Genomic DNA, 22260 nt, shown 5'->3' on the forward strand with positions numbered 1-22260 from the left:
TGAAAGTAACTACCTCTTGCCAACAGCAGGGAGATTTTGGTGAACTTAATTTGTCCTGCAAGACTTGGATTATCCTGTTTTCTGTCAAATTCTGCCTGTGCATCCTATCATAGAAGTAGCAGGTATGGCAGTTAACAGGTTTGAATTTTTTTCTTTTTTAAAAACTAGGTCTTGGATTATCATTTTAATAAGCATGTTTCAACAAGAAGGCTATGAAGAGAATGGAGAGTATTTTAAAATATTTCAGGGTGATCATTTCAAAACCAAATTCAGGTGATGTTTGTTAGGAAACTAGAAGAAGCCATGCATTTTGAAATTGAGATATCGGACAGCCTTCACAAAACTCATCTGTGACTCATAAATAATAAGAAAGTCACTTTGCAGTTGGGTGCGTTTCCTCCCCATTGCTGACGGTAGTGGATTTTTGAGAAGGTGGAGGCTGATCCAGTGGCTCAAACCCTAAGTTGTATTGTTAGGTCAGGCTGAGGAAAGCCTCATTTCTCCAAGGTGAGGTACCAGACAGCCATGATTTATGTCATTAAATTGACATCTGCTGACTCCAATTTGGAGTTTGCTGGCTAGTGTCATTGGGACAGAGTAAATCTCTGGTTCTGGTGGACAAACAAACATTTGAACTCTGTATCGAAATTTGCAATCTGGAGACACTCCTAGTGTGCCGATGGGCATTTCTTCTCTCTCTCTCTCTCTCTCTCTCTTTTGAAAGTATTTAGACTTATATTAAGTCGCAAAAATTGTACAGAGTTCCTGTATACACTCTTTGCAGCTTCCCTTAATGTTACATAATCATAATACAAGTATCAGAACAAGAGATTAACCTTGATAAAATACCATTAACTAATTTATACACTTTATTTGAATTACATTATTTTTCCCACCGGTGTCATTTTTCTCATCCAGGATCCAGGCAGGGATCCATTGCATTTAGTTGTCTTATCTCCTTAGTTTCCTGCAATCTGTGACAGCTTCTCCTTTGTTCCTCATGATCTTCATACTTTTAAAGAATACCAGCCAGTTATTTTGTAGAATGGCTCTCAATTTGTATTGGTCTCATGTTTTCTCATGATTAGATTGAAGTTAGGTACTTTTGGCAAGAATGGCACAGAATAATGTTGTGCCCTTTTCAGCCTATCATGTCCGGGGAGCATGATATCAATACGCTGCAAAATTTTATCATATGGTGAAGGTGGTGCATGCCAGGTTTCTCTACTGTAAAATTATTATTTTTGTCTTTGTAATTAATAAATGTCTTGTTGGGTGGGTGCTTTGAGACTAGGCAAATATCTTGTTTCTCATTATACCTTCATCTATTAATTTTAGCATCCATTGGTGATTCTTGCCTGTACTCATTACTACTTTGTTGTTTGACTAATGGCGATTTTCTATTTCAATATTTCTATTTTCAATACTTCTATGTTTATTAATTGTAATTTTACTATAAGTAGGAGCTGATCTATCTCCTCCATTTATTTATTTATTCAACCGTTTATTTATATCACTATGGATTCTTGGATATTAATCATGTTCCATGGGTTAGAATCTGTTATCATTATTCATTTTTGTTGCTCACGTTGCCTAGATTTGGACTTTGAGAACTCCTTCAGGTTGGCTCATGAGTCTTTTTGACATGCCTCCATCACTTTATGAGCACTTCCTTACCTTCTGGTATGACAGTATATTCTAGTCTCATCTTTATTTTCTTTGCCTCAGCCTTTCAATCAACTATTTCTCCAAGGCACTCTGGTTCCCTTTATTGGATAGTGATATTTAGAAACCAAGATCTTCATGCCAGGTGTGCTCACTGCTACTTGGGTGTCTTTGCTTGTAGACTCTTCTCATTGATGGAGCTAGGAAATACATGTATATATACACATACATGCATATACACATTTATTTCTATACATACCTCTGTGTGTGTATGTATTAAAATCTCTGAGTAAATACTGATACCTTAAATTCCAATTAAACATCATAGGCGTTTCTTAAGGGAGTTCTTATAATTATTTTTCAAAAACATTGGTGATAAACTGTCTCTTTTGCTTGGAAATAATCTAACATTGAAATCCTCCTCCTCATTAACATTTTAATCTCCAACACTCCTGTTGAGTTTCTGGTTGACAAAGTCTTCTTTTCTATCTAAGCTTCATCTCCAGCAAATATTACAAGAAGTAGATTTCTCAAGACAAAAATATTCCATAATGATTTCAGAGGGCTACTCAGCACATTCTGATGGGTACTCATGCTTCGCTAACTCTCAGATGGAATAATAATGCCTTGTATTAGGATTGCAAGTGATAACCTCTCTTTTAAGTGGTCCAGATTTTCCCACATTTAATCATGGGAAGTATCTCCATCCTTAGATAATTAGTGTGATCCATGTGTTCTGGGATTCAATCTGGGATTCAAACTAGGGCATACTGGGTAGGTTATTTTTGTTTGTTTTTTTTTGGTACGCGGTCCTCTCACTGTTTTGGCCTCTCCCGTTGCGGAGCACAGGCTCTGGACGCGCAGGCTCAGCGGCCATGGCTCACGGGCCCAGCCGCTCTGCGGCATGTGGGATCTTCCCGGACCGGGGCACGAACCTGTGTCCCCTGCATCGGCAGGTGGACTCTCAACCACTGCGCCACCAGGGAAGCCCTGGGTAGGTTATTTTTTATCCTCCCTGAAGAGTGTGTAAATGCATTTAGAATATCTCAGTTCCTTAGAATTCCTTAGAGTATGAAGAGATCTGAGCTTCCTAATAATCACAACAATATCTGAGTGACTTTTGATTCTGTGAGCTAAAAATATGTAAGATGACATGACATCCGAAAGCTGTATCCACAGACACTGGTGACTGTGAGTGTGAAATCGTCCTTGTTTGTGAGGCCGGGAAGGACCTCTTATAACCTATGATTCAGCTGATTTCTACCTGAAACATATCTGTGTCTCTATGGTCTGGTTCTGCTCTTTGGGCAAAGCTAAAGGAGTATTACAATTATGTTCTAGAAGACATGTATTAGTGGTCATTTCTAGGATTGCTAGCCTCAGCCTAGTCCAGGTTAGGGTCAGCAGGTGGCTTTTGTAGAGTGGAGTAGAATAGAATGATCAAAATAATAGTATAAAGTTGATTTTATCTTTGTTTGATAGACATTATGTACCTGATGGGTACCAGACACTGTACTTGGCAGATGATGGTTTAAAAAGGGAAGGGGAGGTTTCAGGGGTAATATCTTATAATTCAGAAGTGAATTGACTGGGGCTAACACTGAGGGTTTCAATATTGGAAAGAAGTAAATGATAATTTTTAGCAATGAGATGGAAAAATGAAAGGGAAAATCTCTGAAACATAGAATTCAGAAAAGGGGCAAATAAGGATAAGACAAATTCCTAGACCTGAGAAGGTGGTAGTACTTGTTTCGAATATAAAGTGGTGGGAAGCTACTCAGCAAGAGCTATTATTTAATCAATAAGCAAAATAGAATCAAACTTACTTTTCCAATAAGCTTTACTTGATTAATACCTCCATAATATAGAGTACAGAATTCATTGTCCACTCATCCCCTAAGAACTTATCAACATACTTTATTGTTATGTTATTTGGTACCACTTTGCTTATAAATTCATGTAATTTTTAGCTGGTAATTGTTTATTCTGCACCTACATCACATGGATCTGTCACCGTCTTCTTCTTCTAACATACAGAAAGCCTTGCACCTTGCTGTGAACACAGTAGTTGAGTGAACACTTGTGACATGAGGGTTGAATGAAGATTGGAACCATTCATTAGTTTATCCTATTAAAAATCAATAGTGAGACCCAAAGGTGATTCATTGTTAAAAATCTGCTTTTCTTATTCAGTAATGCAGAGTTTTACCAGAAGGCTGATTAAAAACCAATCTTTTGAAATGTCACCAAAATAAAATCCTTGACAGATACAACACAACTAGGTATATCATTAAAATAGATTCTTAACAGAATAAAAACCTAGAATCAGAACATTGGTTGAAAACATAGAAGCTCTACAGAGGCAGTAAATTAGGAGCTAGTCACATTTTAAATTTGCCATCAGTGTTTTCTTTGTTGAAGCCCCAGAAGTTAGAGCAAATTGAACTGATAGTATAAGTTAGCACCATGGTTTTCTACCAGATTCTGGAAGAGTAGGATTAAGTGAGGAGAGCTTTTAGATTATAAACTTAAAATCCGCTTTGGCCATAATAGCGCTTCCCCCATCTTACAAAGACTTACATGCACCATGGATGAAGATTTGTTGAAACTCTGAACCTTTCTGTTTTTTTGGTTTCTTTTTCCTCACTTCTTTACCGGGTGAAAACTTTATGTTGAAATAGATTGTGTCTTATCTGTACCAATTCAAATAGCTATGATTGAACTTATTTTTATTGTGGAGTCAGAGATGTCAAACTATTATAATGGGACTCATGCTCCTTGCCACACAGTATGTAGCAATTGTATTTTGAATAACTTGCTGTAAACAATGGGGGTTTTGTCATGTGCATCAAAGGTTTTATACAAGGCGTTCTTTAGAACAGTGTCCATTCCTGCTGGTTAGGGAATCCATTCCCAAGGCAGGGCTTGCTGTTGGTTCAGCTCATGACTTAGTTTGGGTGGGCATGGTTTATTCTAAAGGGCAAGTTGGAAAACTGGTCTATTTTTGTGACTTGCTAAAGTCTATTTGAAAAATTAAGTTGGACTGTGGGGAGTCTTGATATGAAAATCTTGTCTGATTCTATTTGCTTCTTGCTTGCGCGGGAACTCCTAGGGAGGCTTAGAGCATCTCACCTGCTGAATTGGATTGTGGAGCATGAGACCATTTTAACATTAAATGTTCTCAGGGAACTTGATGGTGTGAGATAGCCCTTCTGGGCTTCTAGTTCCCCATTAACTATAGTAGTTGAACTCATATCATGTGACCCTTGTGAACCCTTCAGAAGTGTCCAGGGAGAAAATAACAAGGTCAGACCTTTCAACAAGAGAATTTCAGATACGAGCCATGAAACATTCTCTATTCCTTCCTGTATCTTCTTCCTCAGCCTGTCAACATGTGGTCTCGTGGTGTTCTTTGCTTCTGATGGCTGTTTCTCTCCCTCCCTCCTTCCCCTCTGCAGACATGCCTTGAATTGGAACGCTACCTGCAGACGGAGCCTAGGAGGATCTCGGAGACCTTTGGTGAGGACTTAGACTGTTTCCTCCGTGCTTCTCCTCCCCCGTGCATTGAGGAAAGTTTCCGGCGCTTAGACCCCCTGCTGCTCCCTGTGGAAGCGACCATCTGTGAGAAGAGTTCGGCAGTGGACATTTTGCTCTCTCGGGACAAGTTGCTATCTGAGACCTGCCTCAGCCTCCAGCCAACCAGCTCTTCTCTAGACAGCTACACAGCCGTCAACCAGGCCCAGCTCAACGCAGTGACCTCATTAACGCCCCCCTCGTCCCCTGAGCTCAGCCGCCATCTGGTCAAAACCTCACAGACTCTCTCAGCCGTGGATGGCACAGTGACGTTGAAACTGGTGGCCAAGAAGGCTGCACTCAGCTCAGTAAAGGTGGGAGGGGTGGCAACAGCAGCGGCAGCCGTGGCGGCAGCTGGGACAGTTAAGAGTGGACAGAGCGACAGTGAACAAGGAGGGGTAGGGGCTGAGGCATGCCCCGAAAACAAGAAGAGGGTTCACCGCTGTCAGTTTAACGGGTGCCGGAAAGTTTATACAAAAAGCTCCCACTTAAAGGCCCACCAGAGGACTCACACAGGTAGTGGTACAAGTTGGCCGCACGTGGTTTCTTCTTTTTCCTCCTTTAGCCTCATGGTGGGAAGGGCTTCTCTCTGTTCCGAGAAGTGGCATCCATGCCAACTAGGAGGTGCAGAGAGGCAGGTGGGCCTGGGTGGGGAAGCAGGCGACTCACTCGTTACCTTAGGATCTCCAGGTGTCCTGAGCACAGGACATGGGTTTGTCACTCACTGGCTCGGAGACACTTTCAGAGGCAATAATTCTACAACCATGGTGTAGAATCAGACACTACTGAGGATGCCTGAACAGGGGCTCTGGTGGTGTGACTCACAACCGTACGTGATATGTGCACCTGTCACTTTCCTGGTACTTTTCATTGTTTTATCAGTGTAATTTTGCAGTTTGGATCAACAGTGGAATCCTAGGAGATACATTTGAAATTCACAATTGAGCAAGGTAGCCAAGGTGTCCCTATTCACTCTTTTTCCAGCATCCCTGATTTTTCATCAAAGTCACCAACAGCAGGAGGGTTTCAGAGTTCATTAGAGGTGATCATTCTATAATTAATTGGCATCGCCTCTTTTGCATTGTTCTCTGGCGCATGCTTTATGGAGAGATGGCAGAATTGCTTTTTAATGAGCTTGTTACTGAGAAGTTGCTAAAGTGATTACATTGCTATGTGTGTGGTAAGGGCGCTGGGGACCGGTGGGGACTGTATATTTTCCTCAGGACTTCTGTGGTGACTCCCAGGAATCATGTTGATCTTGGGAGCGATGGGATAATTTGGTAGAGGGGGGTTTGCAGAGAAAAGAGTGAGATTAGCATATTCCTTGAATCCGGTCTTTGTTCTCTGGTTTGAGTTGGAAGCTTAGGGCTGGTGGCTCTTCTTGGGGTTAGCATCGTAGGAGCAATTACTATCATTGGGGTTTTTTAATGAGTCCCTGACAGTGTATTGCTGGTATGGTTTTTGCATACTGCGTGCACAGTACAAGCTGAACAGGGAAAACCTCCGAAAGTATAAACAGCAGAATCAGAGTGTTGTCAGGGAGAAATAGGGGATTGGATCTAGGCTAGGAGATGTGTTGGTGAGAGTTCTTTTCGGGCTCACTGCCTGTCTTCCAGGTACTCTGTGGTGGTTTGTGGGCTGTGTCACCAAGGAAGTGTACAGTGCAAAGTTCATTGGCTGGAAAATCAGGAAAACCTGGGTTCTACTCCAGTGCTATTACTAACTAGCTTTGTGACCTTGAGCACATCACTTTACCTCACTGGCGGCCTCATTTTCCACATCTGCCAAACAATCTGGATCTTAAGGCCCCTCTCAGCTTTAATCTTCTGGGGGGAGGGGGTCTGTGAAATGTCTTTGTGCAGGACAGAGAAGCTTCCCTGAGGTAGGAGTACATAATGTGTGACTAGAAGCCATCACCACCGCGAACCTGGAAGGTACTCCCACGGGGGGATGAGCGTGGACGTTGCTTCTTCACACCACAGGACTTAGGCATGCTGTCCTCTAACTCCGAACTGACTTTCCCTTCTGTCCTTGCTTGGTTCATGGGAAGGTCCCCTAAGGTAACTTTTGAACCTGTGGCTCAGGTTCAGGTGCCACTCAGGGTTCCCATTGGAGATTGGGTTCAAGTCCTCCAGTCCACATACATCAAGGCGAAAGCTTCCTTCAATTTTCAGCTTTTTTTTTTCCTCTCTCTGATATTGTCCTGGAGGTCGTTTTTATTTATATGTCTTTCTTTCTCAAGTCAATGAGTAAAGTAACGAGAAGACATTGCAGTGCTCCCAGGCTTCAGCCATGACTCATCTCCTGTTCCCCGCAGGAAACCAGAGAAGGCAGGATGAGGCAAGAAGGTTGAGCATTGTTGGGGGTGTGGAATTCATGCTTATGAGCACAGTTTTTCATTACTGACGTGAGACAGGCTATGTCCTGCCTAGTGTGAGACTGGACGGCTCTGGGGAAGCAGAGAGTCTTTTTTGGGGGTGAGTCCAGAGCATTTTCTTCTTTTCCCTATCCCCTCTTTCCAATGGATGTGTTAGAAGGATAACTCTGAGGAGTGATGCATATTTTGTGCTTTGTTTTTTGGGCATTTTCTGTTCAGAGTGATTATCAAGGTGGAGCTCATTATGTTTCCCATCACCTGCAACCTCTTGCCTTATAGCGAATTAAAGTGGAAAGACTCCTCCCCGTGGGGAATTTACCCAAGAAGGCACCGTGCATTATTAGAAAGGCAGTACCGCAGAGTGGTTAAGAGCAGGGCTTTGCAGTCAGGGAGACTTGGGTTTGAATTCTGGCTCTACAACTTCCTAGACTTATGACCTGGATACATGATGTATCTTCCCTGAGCCTCAATTTCCTCATTTGTAAAAGAGGGATAATTTACCTCCTAGATTGTTTTGAAGATTAAATGAGTAAACATATGTAAAATACTTGGCAGATGGTAAGAGCTCATTAAGGATAGTCATAGGGTTGGTTATAGTTGTGACTATTGCCGATGATCTTGATTAGCAGTGATTTTGTGCAAAAACAGCTTTATGTAAACTAGAAATAAACCACTTAAAGTTAAATGCCACCAAAGAACAAGAAGCTTTTCTTTCCTCACTTCCATAATTTCAGTGTAGGGGTGATGATACAAGGACATTACTCATGGAGGGTGAAATTGGACATGCAGGCCTTGGCCCATTGAAGTTGGCAGTAATGTAGAGCATGACTTTCCTAAAACAACACAGGAAGCAATGGCCTTGCACCCTCCAGAAGCATTTTGCCAGTAAAACCTTCTGCAGAGACAAGCACGGAGGGAAAAGTAGGTGCTTTGAGAAAGAGAAAGGATAGGAGGGGAGGCAGAAAGGATAGGAAGGATAGGAGGGGAGGTAGAAAGGATAGGAAGGATAGGAGGGGAGGCAGAAAGGATAGGAAGGATAGGAGGGGAGGTAGAAAGGATAGGAAGGATAGGAGGGGAGGCAGAAAGGATAGGAAGGATAGGAGGGGAGGTAGAAAGGATAGGAAGGATAGGAGGGGAGGCAGAAGTGGAGATGGGGGATTAGGAGAGGGAATCTGAATTAATTTGGATGAAATGGATGAGAATCGGAAGTATTTATTTGGAATTGGTGTGAAGGGGGCACATGGGGAACTGAAAAAAACAAAAGTGATAATTTATGTGGTGTGGATGAACTAAGAATAATGAAAAAAGCATGAAGGATGGAATCAAATTAAGTGCAAACATATCAAGGAGGTAGACTAGTAAAAAGCTTGAGGGCAAAGGTATACAGTGATGGGAATTCAGGTTGGAGACGAGTCTGCTGCTAGAAGTGAATGGAGTAGGAAGAGCCGCTGACCAAGTGTTGAAATGAAGTTTAAAAAAATTGGCTCTGGGGCTTCCCTGGTGGTGAAGTGGTTGAGAGTCCGCCTGCCAATGCAGGGGATGCGGGTTCGTGCCCCGGTCCGGGAAGATCCCACATGCCGTGGAGCGGCTGGGCCCGTGAGCCATGGCTGAAGGGCTCTGGTTGGATTCAGGCAAGCTGTTTTAACACAGGGCTCACTTTAATTCAGTGAAAATATTTTCTTATCCTTCAGCTGGGGAAGTGTTCTGGGACATAAAGAGAGAGAGAGAGAGAGAGAGAGAGAGAAAACCATCCAGGAGAAAGAGGGAAAATATTGGCATTTTGTTCTCTAGAGTTATATATATGATCTATCTCTTCTATATGGTAATATGTTGAAAAAGAGACACTTGCAAATGTGAAATAAAATGTGTGGGTCTCTGTCTATGCATAAAGAAAGACAATACATTGTTAGTAACATGGACTTCCTTGCATTGAAGAATTTTTAAAAGTGTTATCCATTTAATCTTTATACAGATAGGATTTACTGAGCTGGAAAAGATATGCTGCTGCTTCTTTTTTTTTCCCTTCTGTGTCTGTTTTTTGAGGATGCTGAATCCTTCAAACTTTTTGCCCTGGAGGATGTTAGGCAGTGAGGTGGCCTTTCTTTTTTTCAGGTAGCAGATGTTCAAGTTGGTAGCTAGGGCACAAATACTGGTTGCCCAAGGAGGTGAAGTGAGGGATGGGGGAGCCAGGCTGGGGGTTGCAGAAGATGAGGCAGGAACTGGGACAAAAGGAATATTGTGAAGTAGCAGAATCTTAGTGAAAGGAAGCATATAAAAATGGACATATGGTTTATTCATTGGGAAGAGCACTTAGTGCTGGCATGAGCGTAAAAATGTCCTTTAGCAGCCAAGCCATTACAGACCTTTCTCTCCCACTCTGTTTTCTGGTCTTTGTATAATATATTTTTCTTTCTCAATAAGTCAACCATTATGTTCATAGTTTTATTCATCTTCTTGGAGACAGCTAAATAATTCTTATATTTTGACACAGGGGAATCTCTCACTTTCAATTAAAAAAAACACTTTATTATGCTTATTTTCAGCAAAAATCAATTTGTTAAAATGTTAGTAGTTTCTATTCAAAATGAGAAAGAATAATATTCCACATTTCTTCTTGATCACTGCTAAGTAGGAAAGGAAGAAAGTCTGTGATTGAAATGGTGCTTTGTGTTAAGTGAGCAGACTTTTCTAATATGGAAATTCATATAAAAGCATGTCCACATTTACACTATTAAGATGAGTCAGGTTGGTAAATTCTGGACAAAGGCCAGCAATGAAGTCTTTGGTTGTTGGTCACAGAAGAGGAAGAAAAGAGGCCACGTCCTCTCTTGTGCTACTTGGAGAGCTCTCTATAGACTGGGGTTGCTTTAGCCTAATCCATGGGTGGTGATAGGACATTCTAGATTTTGCACTGAAAAATATAAAAGTATGCTTTCTAAGTGAAAAGATAAAAAGAACGTGCAATTTACTTAGCATTCTATATCTGCTTTGGGGTGGTCATAATGAATCAAGATGTGGCACAATCTCTAAGTTTAATTAGGATTTAGGGAAATTGTTTTTAAATGGAAAGGTGAGTAAAAACATTACAAACAAAAAGATGAGTGTAGTATTTAAGAGGCAAACAAAAGTGCTTATTTTATACATATAATGAAAGTTCTTTAAAGTTTGAAATATAATTTATTTTACTTTTCAACAAATACTTATAAACACTTGCTATATGCCAGGTATTGTTCAGAGTATTAAGAAACAAAATTCGATTGAGTGAATTTTAAAGATCTTATTGGCTTTATTTAGTGATTCATGAATTGGGCAGCATCTCATCTAACAAATAGAAAGGAACTCTGAAGCACTATGCAAAACAAAAGACTTTTATAGACAGAAGGGGCTGGACAAGGAAGTTGTACCAGCAAAGAGTCTGATTGTTTGTGGCAAGGTCACCTTCCTTTAGGGGATGACAGGGATCTATCACGCAAATTACCTCTCTAGTGCTGATCAGGTAATTCCAGATTGACTGGTTTAAGATTCCATTCTTGCGGCCGGTGAACCTATATTAAAATTGTAAGTTTCAGTTTGGTGAAGTGGGGCTTAGCACAAGTGACTCCATTTTGGGCCAGTTGTCTCTTTTTTTAACAATTCTCCCTTTCTGATCAAACTCAGCCTTAGAGATGTGATCAAAATTTAACGCATTAATGCCACTCCCAGCTACTGCTCTGAAGATCTCACAGTTTTTGCTGATTCTCTGTGTGCTATTCACAGGTCATGACTTAAGTTTCACACTTTTTAAGTTGGTCATTCTCTTCATCCCTTTTCTGACATTTCAGTCTTAGGGTGTTACTTGCTTGGTGGTTAGTGACCATGAACATGCACTTAAACGTGCATTTAAAGTGCACCAGGAAGACTACTATGATTATTGTAAGCAAGACAAATTCCCAGTGTCTGGAGTGCACTTCAGAGCCATGCTCCCCAAGACCCAAACTAAGCAAAATCAAATACGTCAAGGAAGACCTCATTGAAGGAGTCACTTTTTAAAGCCAAGTGACTTATTCAGTGATTTTATGTAGCTGAGTTTCAGCTTCCCCAGAAGTGTTAATCCAAGTGCAGCAAGTGGTATTGGATGCAGCACAGACACCTTATTGTTCAGCTAAAAGATAATCAAGGGCTATCCCATTATCAAGAACAACCTTGGTCAGAGTCTAAGGAATTTTCTTGGGCAGCTATTGCTTTAGCAGTGGATTTTGCAATACTTTCAAGAGTTAAGGAAGGTTCCTGATCATAGTCTCATTTGTACTCACTTCTAACCAGGGAAGTAAGTGCCTGCCAAAGGAAGCGAATCCTGAGTCCTGAAGCCTTCTGATAGGTCCCTTCTAACTTGACAATGTAAATCAGGGGAATTGACCAATGAGGTGCCTCAGTTTGATTGTGGATGGTTAGGAGCACAGTTAGGTAACCTAAGAGGCATTGCCTGGTTATGTACCAGCCATCTAGGTATGCATAAGCCCAAGGAGAATGATAATCACCACAGACAAAGATTAATCATGTCAGGGCACAAATCATTCCCATGAAGATGGCACTGTTAACGGATTCATTTGCAGGGATCATTGCACTTGCCCATTCAAGCCAGGGGTCAGTTAGTTTTTCAGTGCATTTGGAAAGTAAATCTCCTAGCCCCAAATAAAAAGTTGTTCTAAATTCCTTGCAAAAATGGGTGCAGCTGGTAAGATCTTTTTACGATTGGGGTAAGATCTGATTTAGATAATCATAAGAACGTCGAGGTGCAAATGTACCATGGTTTGTCTAGGTATTGTGTCTAGTTGGGCAAGTACAGCTATAATCAGAGAAAAGTAAAAACAAGGCACTGAATGTCCTGGCCATAAAAGTTAGACCCTCTAAGTGACTTCTAAGGGGGGTTCAATTGTAGTTTACAGGACATTAGGAATAGAAGAAAAATTGGTCGCAGGAAGGACCAGGGGGTCTCTAGCATTATGGACAGGTTGGAGTTTTTAATGGCAAATCCAGCAGTCTAAAAGGTTATCCCCCTTAGTAATGGCCTGGGAGATATGATGGTGGTGTCGTTCCAGGCCAATGCCACAGTAAAGGAAACAAAGAGAAGAAGAAAGGGTTTTTAATGTTTCGTTAAAGTATGAAGTCTTGATTCAGCATCTTGGGTGGAAGCAGTCTATACTGATGTCAGCTACTTCTCTTCCTAGTCAGTTTAATTTGCAGGTCTCCAGAGTTTGCCCAGGAGCAGATGTCAGGTGGAACCTTCTTCAGCTGTGAGATATGTACCCAAGGTTCAGTGCCTTCTATTTTTGCAGCAGTGTCAGTGGTCAGAAGCACTTGGTAAGGTCCTTTCCATGAGTCTCACTTTTGCAAAAATATCAGAGTAAAACAATAACTGCCTGTAAATTATAAAAGACTTTAAAATGCCCACTGTTAAGATCTGATGAGAACTCATTTGCCGAGGAAGTGTATTTATTTCTGTGATATACATTTTAAGATAGTAACTGGAATTACGACTGATAACATTTTACCAGAACACTTAACATTTAAGAATTTCATACGATTTCTGGAACACTTATAACATATACAAATACAAAATAGAGAAGACTTATTGTTACCTATTTGGCAATGCTTCTTATTTAATTTAACATATCAAATAAGCCTATTTAGTTTAACATCTTTCTTTTTATGAGGAGACAGAATAAATCTCTTGAGATGTTCCAGGGGCCCTCTGGAAAATCCCAAAGAAAGTTTGAAGTCAAAAAACTTCACTTAGAATTTGATTTGGGGGGAAGTGTGTCAAAAATATCCATTTAATAGTGACAGTAGATACTGTTAAAGGCAAATACAGAAGGTTACATAGTTGTAAGCAAAACTTAGCTCTTTTAATATTGAGAAGATTGGGTTTTCTCAGCAGTCAAAGACCTGATAAAGACAGTGTGAAGCACAGTAAGTTGCTGGTAAGACACAAAATCTTCACTGTCCAGGCAGATTACTTAAAAAATAAAGAAAATTTCACAATCCATTATCAAAAGCAGACTAAAAGTCCAATAAAACCTTGTAATTTTAACAGAGAAAACCAATTCTAATTTTATACTAGTGTACTTTTGATATTAAAACTCATTTTTTTAAACGTAAATAAATTCATTCTAATCTTAGCCAGCCTGACTACACATAAAATATGTTTCCAAGGTTCCTTTTCCACAAACTTTCTACAATTTTGTCCTATTTTTTTTTTCTCTTTCTCATTTTGGAACAATCAGTCATTTTACTTTCCTTACCTACTTTTCATACACAGTTGTTTTCCTTCACCCTTATTTTTTCTAAGTAGTTTTAATTACATATATTGATAATATTGAAAATAAGGAATGCATCCTTAATTCATAGTGAAAACTAAGATGTAAGAAATTGTGGACTGTCTCTTATATGGGCATTCTGTGGATTGGCAAATTTATAAATACATTTCATAATTTCTAGAAGTATATTCTTTCTCATAATAAATTTTCCAATGTAGCAAAAAAAAAAAAAAACCCATGTCTACTAATAAACCCAAGTTTCTCAGTAATAAGAAGCTAAAAGATAAACCTGTGTTCAGGACTAATGTTCCAGTATTTATATGGAAATGATCTAGATAGTCAGTGACTATTCATCATTTAATTTAACTTAGTAAAACTTTAAGGTTTCAAGTTACCAAAAAGATTTGGGGAAACTATTTAAGTAGATATACCATAAACCATAGTTATTGCTGGAAAGTGGAAACGCTTACCCACTTACATCTATTTAAATCACTTGGTCTTAACAGTTATGTTTAGATTACTCATGAAAATTTTATCATACCAAGTTATTTTTCTTGCTGAAAAATTTTGTAATGGAGATAACATGAACTTATTTGACTAGTAAACCCAGGTAGAATAAAATTGTATGTCTGCATTATTTTCAATGTTGATAACTCTAAAGACATATCTATTTTAATTAAGCCAACAAACTTAAACTAGCTTTTATTTACTGAAGATTATCCTAGGTCACGTGAACTTGAAAAACATTTGAGTTTTCATATTTCTGAGACTATGTTTAATTTATATAGCATTTGTTTTTAAACCAATTAAATGGAGCCCTTTACAAATTAATCTTAGCAATACCATCCAGAGGTAGAAAATACCACACATCTACAACACATATACAGTTGACCCTTGAACAATGTGGGGTTCAGGGGTGCCAACCCTCTGCATAGTGGAAAATCTGTGTGTAACTCATCATCCGCCCTCTGTATACATGGTTCCTCTATATCTGCGGATTCAACCAACTGCAGATCATATAGCACTGAAATACTTACTCTAGGAAAAAACCTGCAAACAAGTGGATCCAAACAGTTCAAATCTTTGTGGTTCAAGTGTCAACTGTGTATATAGACACACATAAACATACAGACTGACTCAGAGACCTTAGAGCTTCCATCCTCAAATTTTAGCCATGAATTAGGTTAAATAATACAAAACTCACTAGTTATATAAAATAAGTTGGATCAAAATTGTGTGTTTGGCAGATGGAATAAGTTAAGGCTCAGATGGCTAAAGCTTTTCACTAATATTTGTGAAGAAGACACTTAAGATTTTTCATTTGTCTAAGTTCCAAATAACTCCCTACCCCCTTTTTTCCCTTTGGTAAGAATTACCTCCCTGGAGTTTGCATTTCAAAGAGATATGGCCTAGATACGATTTCCTGGAGAAGACCTGGTAGAACATTTACATCTCAAAGGCACAGGAAAAGAATGTAAGTTCGTCCAAGAAGGACTCTTGTTTCATAAGGCCAGAATTTTTACAATACCTACAAGTCTTTTGAGATGAATAAGGGAGGTTTGGGGATTGGACTTCGAATTGTTTCTAGAGCTGCATTTCTGGTTTTGCAAAAATTTGTAAGATAGGGGCAGTTGCTTTTAATTTCTCAAAGAAGTGGGTTGTAGCCTAAATGATTATCGAGGGGTTGATTTGCTTATTCAACCACATTATATTCAATTTGCTTTTTTATATTGGGGAGAGGATTTCCAATTAAGATGGAAATGAAAATTTACATTCTGGATTTAGAGCTGTTTGTCTTTGGAATGTTTTAGTAAATCCTTCCACAAAGGCATCAGAATAGTTTTTGTTATTTTATTTTTTTCCTCCTGGGTACATAGTTTCATTTATCTTAGGGGAGGTTTAAAAATTTTTTTCTGTCAGGCTCTGAATATCAGCTTCCAATTTGGCCAACTTCTGCTCACAGAGCTACTTAAAAAATGCTTTCAAATATCTTGTCAGTTTTCAGCTGACACATGCAATAAATATAAATAAATAAAATGAAATAAAAAATACTGGCAGTATTGAACAATCCTATGGACTCGAGATGTCCCCAAAGAGGGTGCAAAAGTTATTACCCTCCCAAGATTCAGAGCCACTCCCAAAGATAGCCAAAAGGAGAAAGAAAGAAAAAAAAAAAGACAATTCCCCTGAGGGCTGGCTGTATACCCAAGCTGCAAATGGGGTTTAACCCACATTTCTGTCCAGCCATATCTAGCTGCAAATGGGATGTAACCTACATTTCTGCCCAGTCATATCTTGAGGCCCTCAAATTGACAAGCCAAGTTCTCAGGACGTAAAACAAGACAACCAAGAAGGTAACAGCTGTCCTTGGGAGAGAAAGGATCAATAACCAATGGATCTGGATTTAGAAAGGAAGGAGCAATGTCAAATTTTATTTTCCTCTCCCAACTGGGCATAACAGACAGAAATTCAGGAGAGCTCCCTCTGGTAAGAACACTCACTCTTTGCTGGCTTCTGCCAGTTTCCCAGGATCCCATCTGCAGGCTATAGTATTTACCAGAATTTGACAAGGTTTTTCCATTAATTTTAATTTTATTTTTCCTTGGCTGTTTAAGGGAATAATGTAGCAGTTTACCAGAAAATCTCTCGAAGTCCTGTCAACTCTGGGAGGGGTGCATATGGGGACCTTCCTTTGAGGGTAGATATGGGGGTGTCTGTATGGCCACTAACTTGGCAGACTTGCTCAGTCCTGTAGTCTCTTCAGAATTGAAAGACAATTCAAACAGAAGACAGTAGAAGGAATGTTACAGCAAAGGGGGGTAAAGGGGAGCAGTAGGAACTGTGTCCCTCCTGTGGTCTTTGGTTTTAGGTACCTCTTGAGTCTTTTCATTAGCCTTTTATAACACATCTTTCGGTGAAGGTAGTTTGGAACTTTGGAGCCTCTGCCTGCCAATTACAGTAGGTATCCCATTCTATTTGTTTGATTTGGGAACCCTTGTTTTAAGGCACGCTTTCTTAAATGATCATGTCTAAATGGAACGTTCCCTATAATGGCCGTTGTAATTCTAGGTTGTCTTTAGTAAGGTTTTGCCATTGTTGTTAAGATATTTATAGCTTCCGGGACCATGGTTCTTAGACATGAAATAAGCAGGTGTGCCAGAGGTAGTGTACTCAGTTCTTTGAAACGTAAGGATCCTAATTTTTTTAGCTAAGCCTTGGGTCTCTCGGAGCCAGAATTAATACCCAAGAGGGATGTGGCACTGGGTTGGGGATTGTGTGGTGTTTTACAGCACACCTTGTTGTGTGGAAATTTTCTTGGGATTGGCAGGTGACCTGGTGTCAGTCTAACCTGTTTTGTGACCAGTTTATCCTAACACAGGAGTCTTTTGAGTTAGGTGACAAGCGCTCTAACAGCTTTTAAGTGCTCGACCATACCCATCAATTTTGTGACTTTTGTCTTCTGAGATTCCCATTAGCAATAGTCATTACCTCATATGCACACTAACATACCAGCAGTAACCAAAGACATGTTACTGCATACTGGCCAAGAGAAGGTGCTAGGTGGACACCACCAGCTGTTCCCAATGAGGAACTACAGACTAAACAGTCTCTAATAAATGGGGACTGTGGACTAACCAAGGGCTAAGGACTTGGGTTCCAGGTGGGACCGTCTGCCAGCTCACGCTGACCCACTAAGCCCTGGACTGGGGCTGTGGTCTAACCAAGGGCTAAGGATTGGCACTCTGTTAGAGCCTCCTGTCATACTAGGCTGGCCCGTTAACCTTGCACTGGAAAGCCAATTGGATCAGGAGCTCAATGCAAAGAGAGCAGAACTCAGAGCTGAGAGGAACTTACCCACAGCCCTTGAAAATGATGAGACAGAGAACTCAAAGGTTTACAGGTACCAGTGCCTGTGTTTCTCGTTATCTCTGAAGCCATCAGAAGTTTCCTTTGGATCCCGCCACTGCCTCCAAATCTGTTAAAAAACAAAATTCAACTGAGTAAATTTTAACGATCTTATTGGCTTTATTCAGTGATTCAAGAATTGGGCAGCATCCCATCTGGCAAATAGCAAGGAGCTCTGGAGAGCTCTACAAAATGTAAGACTTTTTTTTTTTTTTTGCGGTATGCGGGCCTCTCACTGTTGTGGCCTCTCCCGTGTGGAGCACAGGCTCCGGACACGCAGGCTCAGCGTCCATGTCTCACGGGCCCAGCCGCTCAGCGGCATGTGGGATCCTCCCAGACCGGGGCACGAACCCACGTCCCCTGCATCAGCAGGCGGAATCTCAACCACTGCGCCACCAGGGAAGCCCAAATGTAAGACTTTTATAGGCAGAAGGTGGCAGGACAAGGAAGTTATACCAGCAAACAGCTGTTTGTGGCAAGATCATCTTCCTTTAGGGGGGATGGCAGGGGTCTCTCAGGCAGATTACCTCACTAGTGCTGTCCAGGTAATTCCAGATTGACTTGTTTAAGATTTCATTCTTGGGGGAGGCTAAAACTATAGTTAAGTTAGGTATTAAGTCTTGATTTGATGATGTGGGGCTTAGCACAAATGACTCCATTTTGGGCCTTTTGTCTTTTTTTTTTTTTTAACAGAAATCTTTTACAAATATAACCCTTTAAGCCATATTAATCTAATGACACAGGTGCTATTCTTATTTCAAAGAGGAGAAAAATGAGACCAGGAGAGGTCAAGTAACTCGTCCAGTGTCACAGAGGTCCTAGATGGCTGGTCCAAGATTCAAATCAGACAGTATTGCTGCAGTCTGAGCTCTTAACTTCTTTGCTAACTCATGAGGGGAAAAGAAGCCATACAGATATTTTTCTTCATAACCCATTCAGAGGAAATGAGAAACTTATCATTTAAATACAAATTGACAATGAAAACTACTTTAAGTGTCTTCTAAATAGGTAAGAACCGGCAGGATCCTTAAACATACTGCCTCATCAAGTGACTGAGAGCCAGAGCAAGGAAATTACAAAGGGATGATCTTCCGTTTCCAGGCCCATTACTGTTACTGCAATAGTTACTATTATTATGGTCATTACTATTAAACCGTTTTTTTTTTTAAATTAAAGAGAGACTTTCTTATAACATTCCCAATTCACTCATTAAAATGACAAATGTTAATAGTCTATCCATATGAAGTAATAAAAACAAGCATTATCACATATAGTGGAAACTGAGGACCAAAACTATAAATATGCCTTAGTCCAGTGTATACGACCTGCCACTGGCAGAATTAAAATTTGTACCATGTCCCTTAGGCTTGCATTCTATTTAGTAGAATTTAGTAGTATTCTTATTTACTTCATTCAGTCATTCTACAAACAGGTATTAAGTGCCCGTAGATGTCAGGTGCTGTGCCACGGAAATGACCAGCAGTTAAGAAGGGAAGAGCCAGTCAGATAAGGAGTTCTAAAGGAAGACAGGGCATTAAATGAGATTAGGGCTCCTGTCCGTGGTCAGAAGCAGCATGGATGATTCAGAGATACGAAGCCGCTCTTCTCTTTCTGGAAAGGGTGTTTTTTACTGAGGCTGTTCATCTTTTAAAATGATGCCAATGTGATAATACACTAATGTATATAAAATTAGAAACCCTAATTCGAGGTCAGGCGTACCAGCAGGATAAAATTAAATACCTCAGTCTGGAACTGTAGGGGGCCCATCGACCACTTTCAACCTCCTCAGCGCCATAGATAAGAATTCTTTGAATTTATACAATAGCAACTGAAATAGGGCAATTTTAAGACATTAAAGGGCCTTTAATATGCTGAGACACATGGCTGCTAATGAAGTTTATCCATGTGTTGAGGCAGAAACTCATTAAACCCCTATTATGGGATGGAAACTAGCATAAGGGTTAACTGTTCAGTTCACAAGGTGGAGAGAGTTTAATGGGAGGGTTTGATAGTTTGGATTTAGCATATTCAGGGGCTTAAGGGAAAGAGTGTGAAAGAAGGGGCGTGAATGAGGTGGGGAAAAACAATTGATGGGAGAATTTTATGATTCAGGAAAATCTTAGAGCTTCACCACGTGATAATTTAGCAATATGCTAGCTCTTAACATTTATGAAGATAAATTTAGGTAAACATATATTGAGTAGAATGGCTTAAACTCAGCATATACACAGCAAACACATTTATTTTATTATTATAATACGGTAATAACTGCAGGCTTTGTGGGATGCCTATTCCAGGTGTCCTTTTAATGGATAATTGGTAGTCACAAAGTAAATAAATATGTTAAAATAAGAATTGAGGAGAAAGAAAAAATCATGAAATTAAAAAATATTTCACCATAAACAATACTTATTGAACACCCACTATACTACTGTTCCTTCCCCCATCTCTGAGAACCTCATTTTTTGATACAAAAGCCTGAAATATGGTTTCATAAAACCATTATATTTAGAACCTGATTTCAGAAGAGAATAGAGCATGGATTGGGGATGGGAGGTAGGAAGAAGGAAGAGAAAAGAGGAATCTCATTTCAGAAAAGGCAATGGAAGTAATCGAATTTTATAAATTCTAAGATTTAAAGGTTAGGCCAGCTCTGTTTGCTAAAGAGGTTCATGAGAAGTCTGTGCAAATGAAGGAATGGCATTGGGAAGGCCAAGTGTGAACCTGAAAAAAACTGTTCCCTTTAATAAATAATGTATAGACGCTGTTTCTAATACAGTAAGAATATTAATAACCATGATCATTATGGTTATCCTGTATATATTATATTGGGAGGTTGGAAGAAAGTTAAACGGAGCTTTGTAAAGAGTGCAGGCAAAGATAATATTGTAAGAATTAATTGGTGGTAGGCAATAGTTTTTTGTTGTTGTTTTTTTTTTTTTTTTGCGGTACGCAGGCCTCTCACTGTTGTGGCCTCTCCCGTTGCAGAGCACAGGCTCCGGACGCACAGGATCAGCGGCCATGGCTCACGGGCCCAGCCGCTCCGCGGCATGTGGGATCTTCCCGGACTGGGGCACGAACCCGCGTCCCCTGCGTCGGCAGGCGGACTCTCAACCACTGCGCCACCAGGGAAGACCCCGGCAATAGTTTTTTTATGTCTCCTGAAGTTGAAATAGTAATGGAGTGATTCTGTTTGAATCAGGAAACAAAGGGGAGTTCAAGAAAGTCATGTGTAATAAAACCAAAACCAAAACCTTTTTTTTTTTTCAGCTTTGGAATAATCCTTTTGAAAAAATTAGTTGAAATACAAGGACAGATGAAAAAGTATTTGTAAAATGATGTGCCTTTCTTTGAAAAATATTCAGTTTGAATTTTGTAGAAATTGTAGTTGAAACCTTGAATATGGATCATGAGGAAACAAACTTTTCATAGAAAGAAGTTAATTCTGATAAGCAAATGGAACTCTTTGGGAATCCAGCCTACTATGGATATATGTGTAATGGGACTCAAAGCCAGGCCATCAGCTACCAAATGGAGAGAGCGTGGCCCTTTAAACCAGGCAGTTTCAATTTGTCCCCAGTCTAATGGAGGCGAACTGGATGGCAGCAAATTTGTTTTCTAAAAATCTCAGTTCCTTCCTTCTTCATGCCCCACCAAAGAATCTTATACTTGATGCTTTCCTATATTGAGTCACTTCCTGCCTTGTTAGCCTTCCTTTACCCTTCATTACCTCAGAAAGGATCTGGACACTATTGATTGGTGGATTACATGTCCATCAACCAGTATAAAACACTGAAATCTTTTATTATGTTTTGAATCTTCGGTTATAGGAGACTCAATGGAATTTCAGGAATCTGCAAGCAAGTAGGGAGTCAAGATGGGGGCGTGTTGGAAGCTGGAGCAGCATTCTCCACCTCCCACTCTTTCCCCTTTCCCTGCTGATGGATTTTCTACATTTTCTAAGAGTAACCTCTTTTCAGCCATTTTTTAAAGTAATATATTGACAGGACAGTTATTAAGCTAAATGTTAATAGAAGGAAGACCATTCAAAATAAACAAAAGTTAGTGACTTTTTAATGTGCCGGCTATTTGGCCAGCCAGTGACAGAGTCACCCCCCATTCCTGCAGTGTCTCCATATTTGGTTGCCAGTGTTAGGACCTGACTAGCTTATATAATGGAAGTCAACCTACTTAAATTATTTAAGGGTGTCTGCAGAGAGAATATGCTTTCTGTGGTCTGTCCCATATTTATGTTCACCTTGCCTCCTCCTCTATTATCTGTGCTTATTGAGGTAGGTGAGTTGGAGACTGACCCAGGATGGAAGCCAATAAGTTTTGGGGGATGGAAGACCAGGGCGCCCATGACTAATTCCTTATGGATCCTAGTTCCAGCTTTGTCTTAAACCAGGCCTATTTGGCAGACTTTCTTCCTTTTTGGACTTT

At 40.1% G+C, this 22260-nt stretch overlaps 1 protein-coding gene and 1 long non-coding RNA gene across 5 annotated transcripts in view; both read left to right on the plus strand.

Moving 5' to 3' along the window:
• Window positions 1-22260, plus strand: part of KLF7 (KLF transcription factor 7) — a 108866-nt gene that overhangs the window by 35659 nt on the left and 50947 nt on the right. For 2 of the 4 annotated variants that reach the window (XR_009520114.1, XM_060016221.1), the window contains exon 3: window positions 5124-5757. Coding sequence is in view for 3 of the 4 variants with exons in the window: in XM_060016221.1 (XP_059872204.1) it covers window positions 5124-5757 (634 nt within the window). In the remaining variant the exon portion in view is untranslated. The remainder of the gene's footprint in view (window positions 1-5123; window positions 5758-22260) is intronic. The other 2 variants (XM_060016222.1, XM_060016223.1) reach the window with 1 other exon arrangement.
• Window positions 7353-21053, plus strand: LOC132428412 (uncharacterized). Its single transcript, XR_009520115.1, has 4 exons — window positions 7353-7715; window positions 12823-12955; window positions 15282-15385; window positions 20806-21053. It is a non-coding gene; the product is annotated as an uncharacterized lncRNA (long non-coding RNA).

Source organism: Delphinus delphis, chromosome 7, assembly GCF_949987515.2.
Source record: "Delphinus delphis chromosome 7, mDelDel1.2, whole genome shotgun sequence".
Taxonomy (NCBI): domain Eukaryota; kingdom Metazoa; phylum Chordata; class Mammalia; order Artiodactyla; family Delphinidae; genus Delphinus; species Delphinus delphis.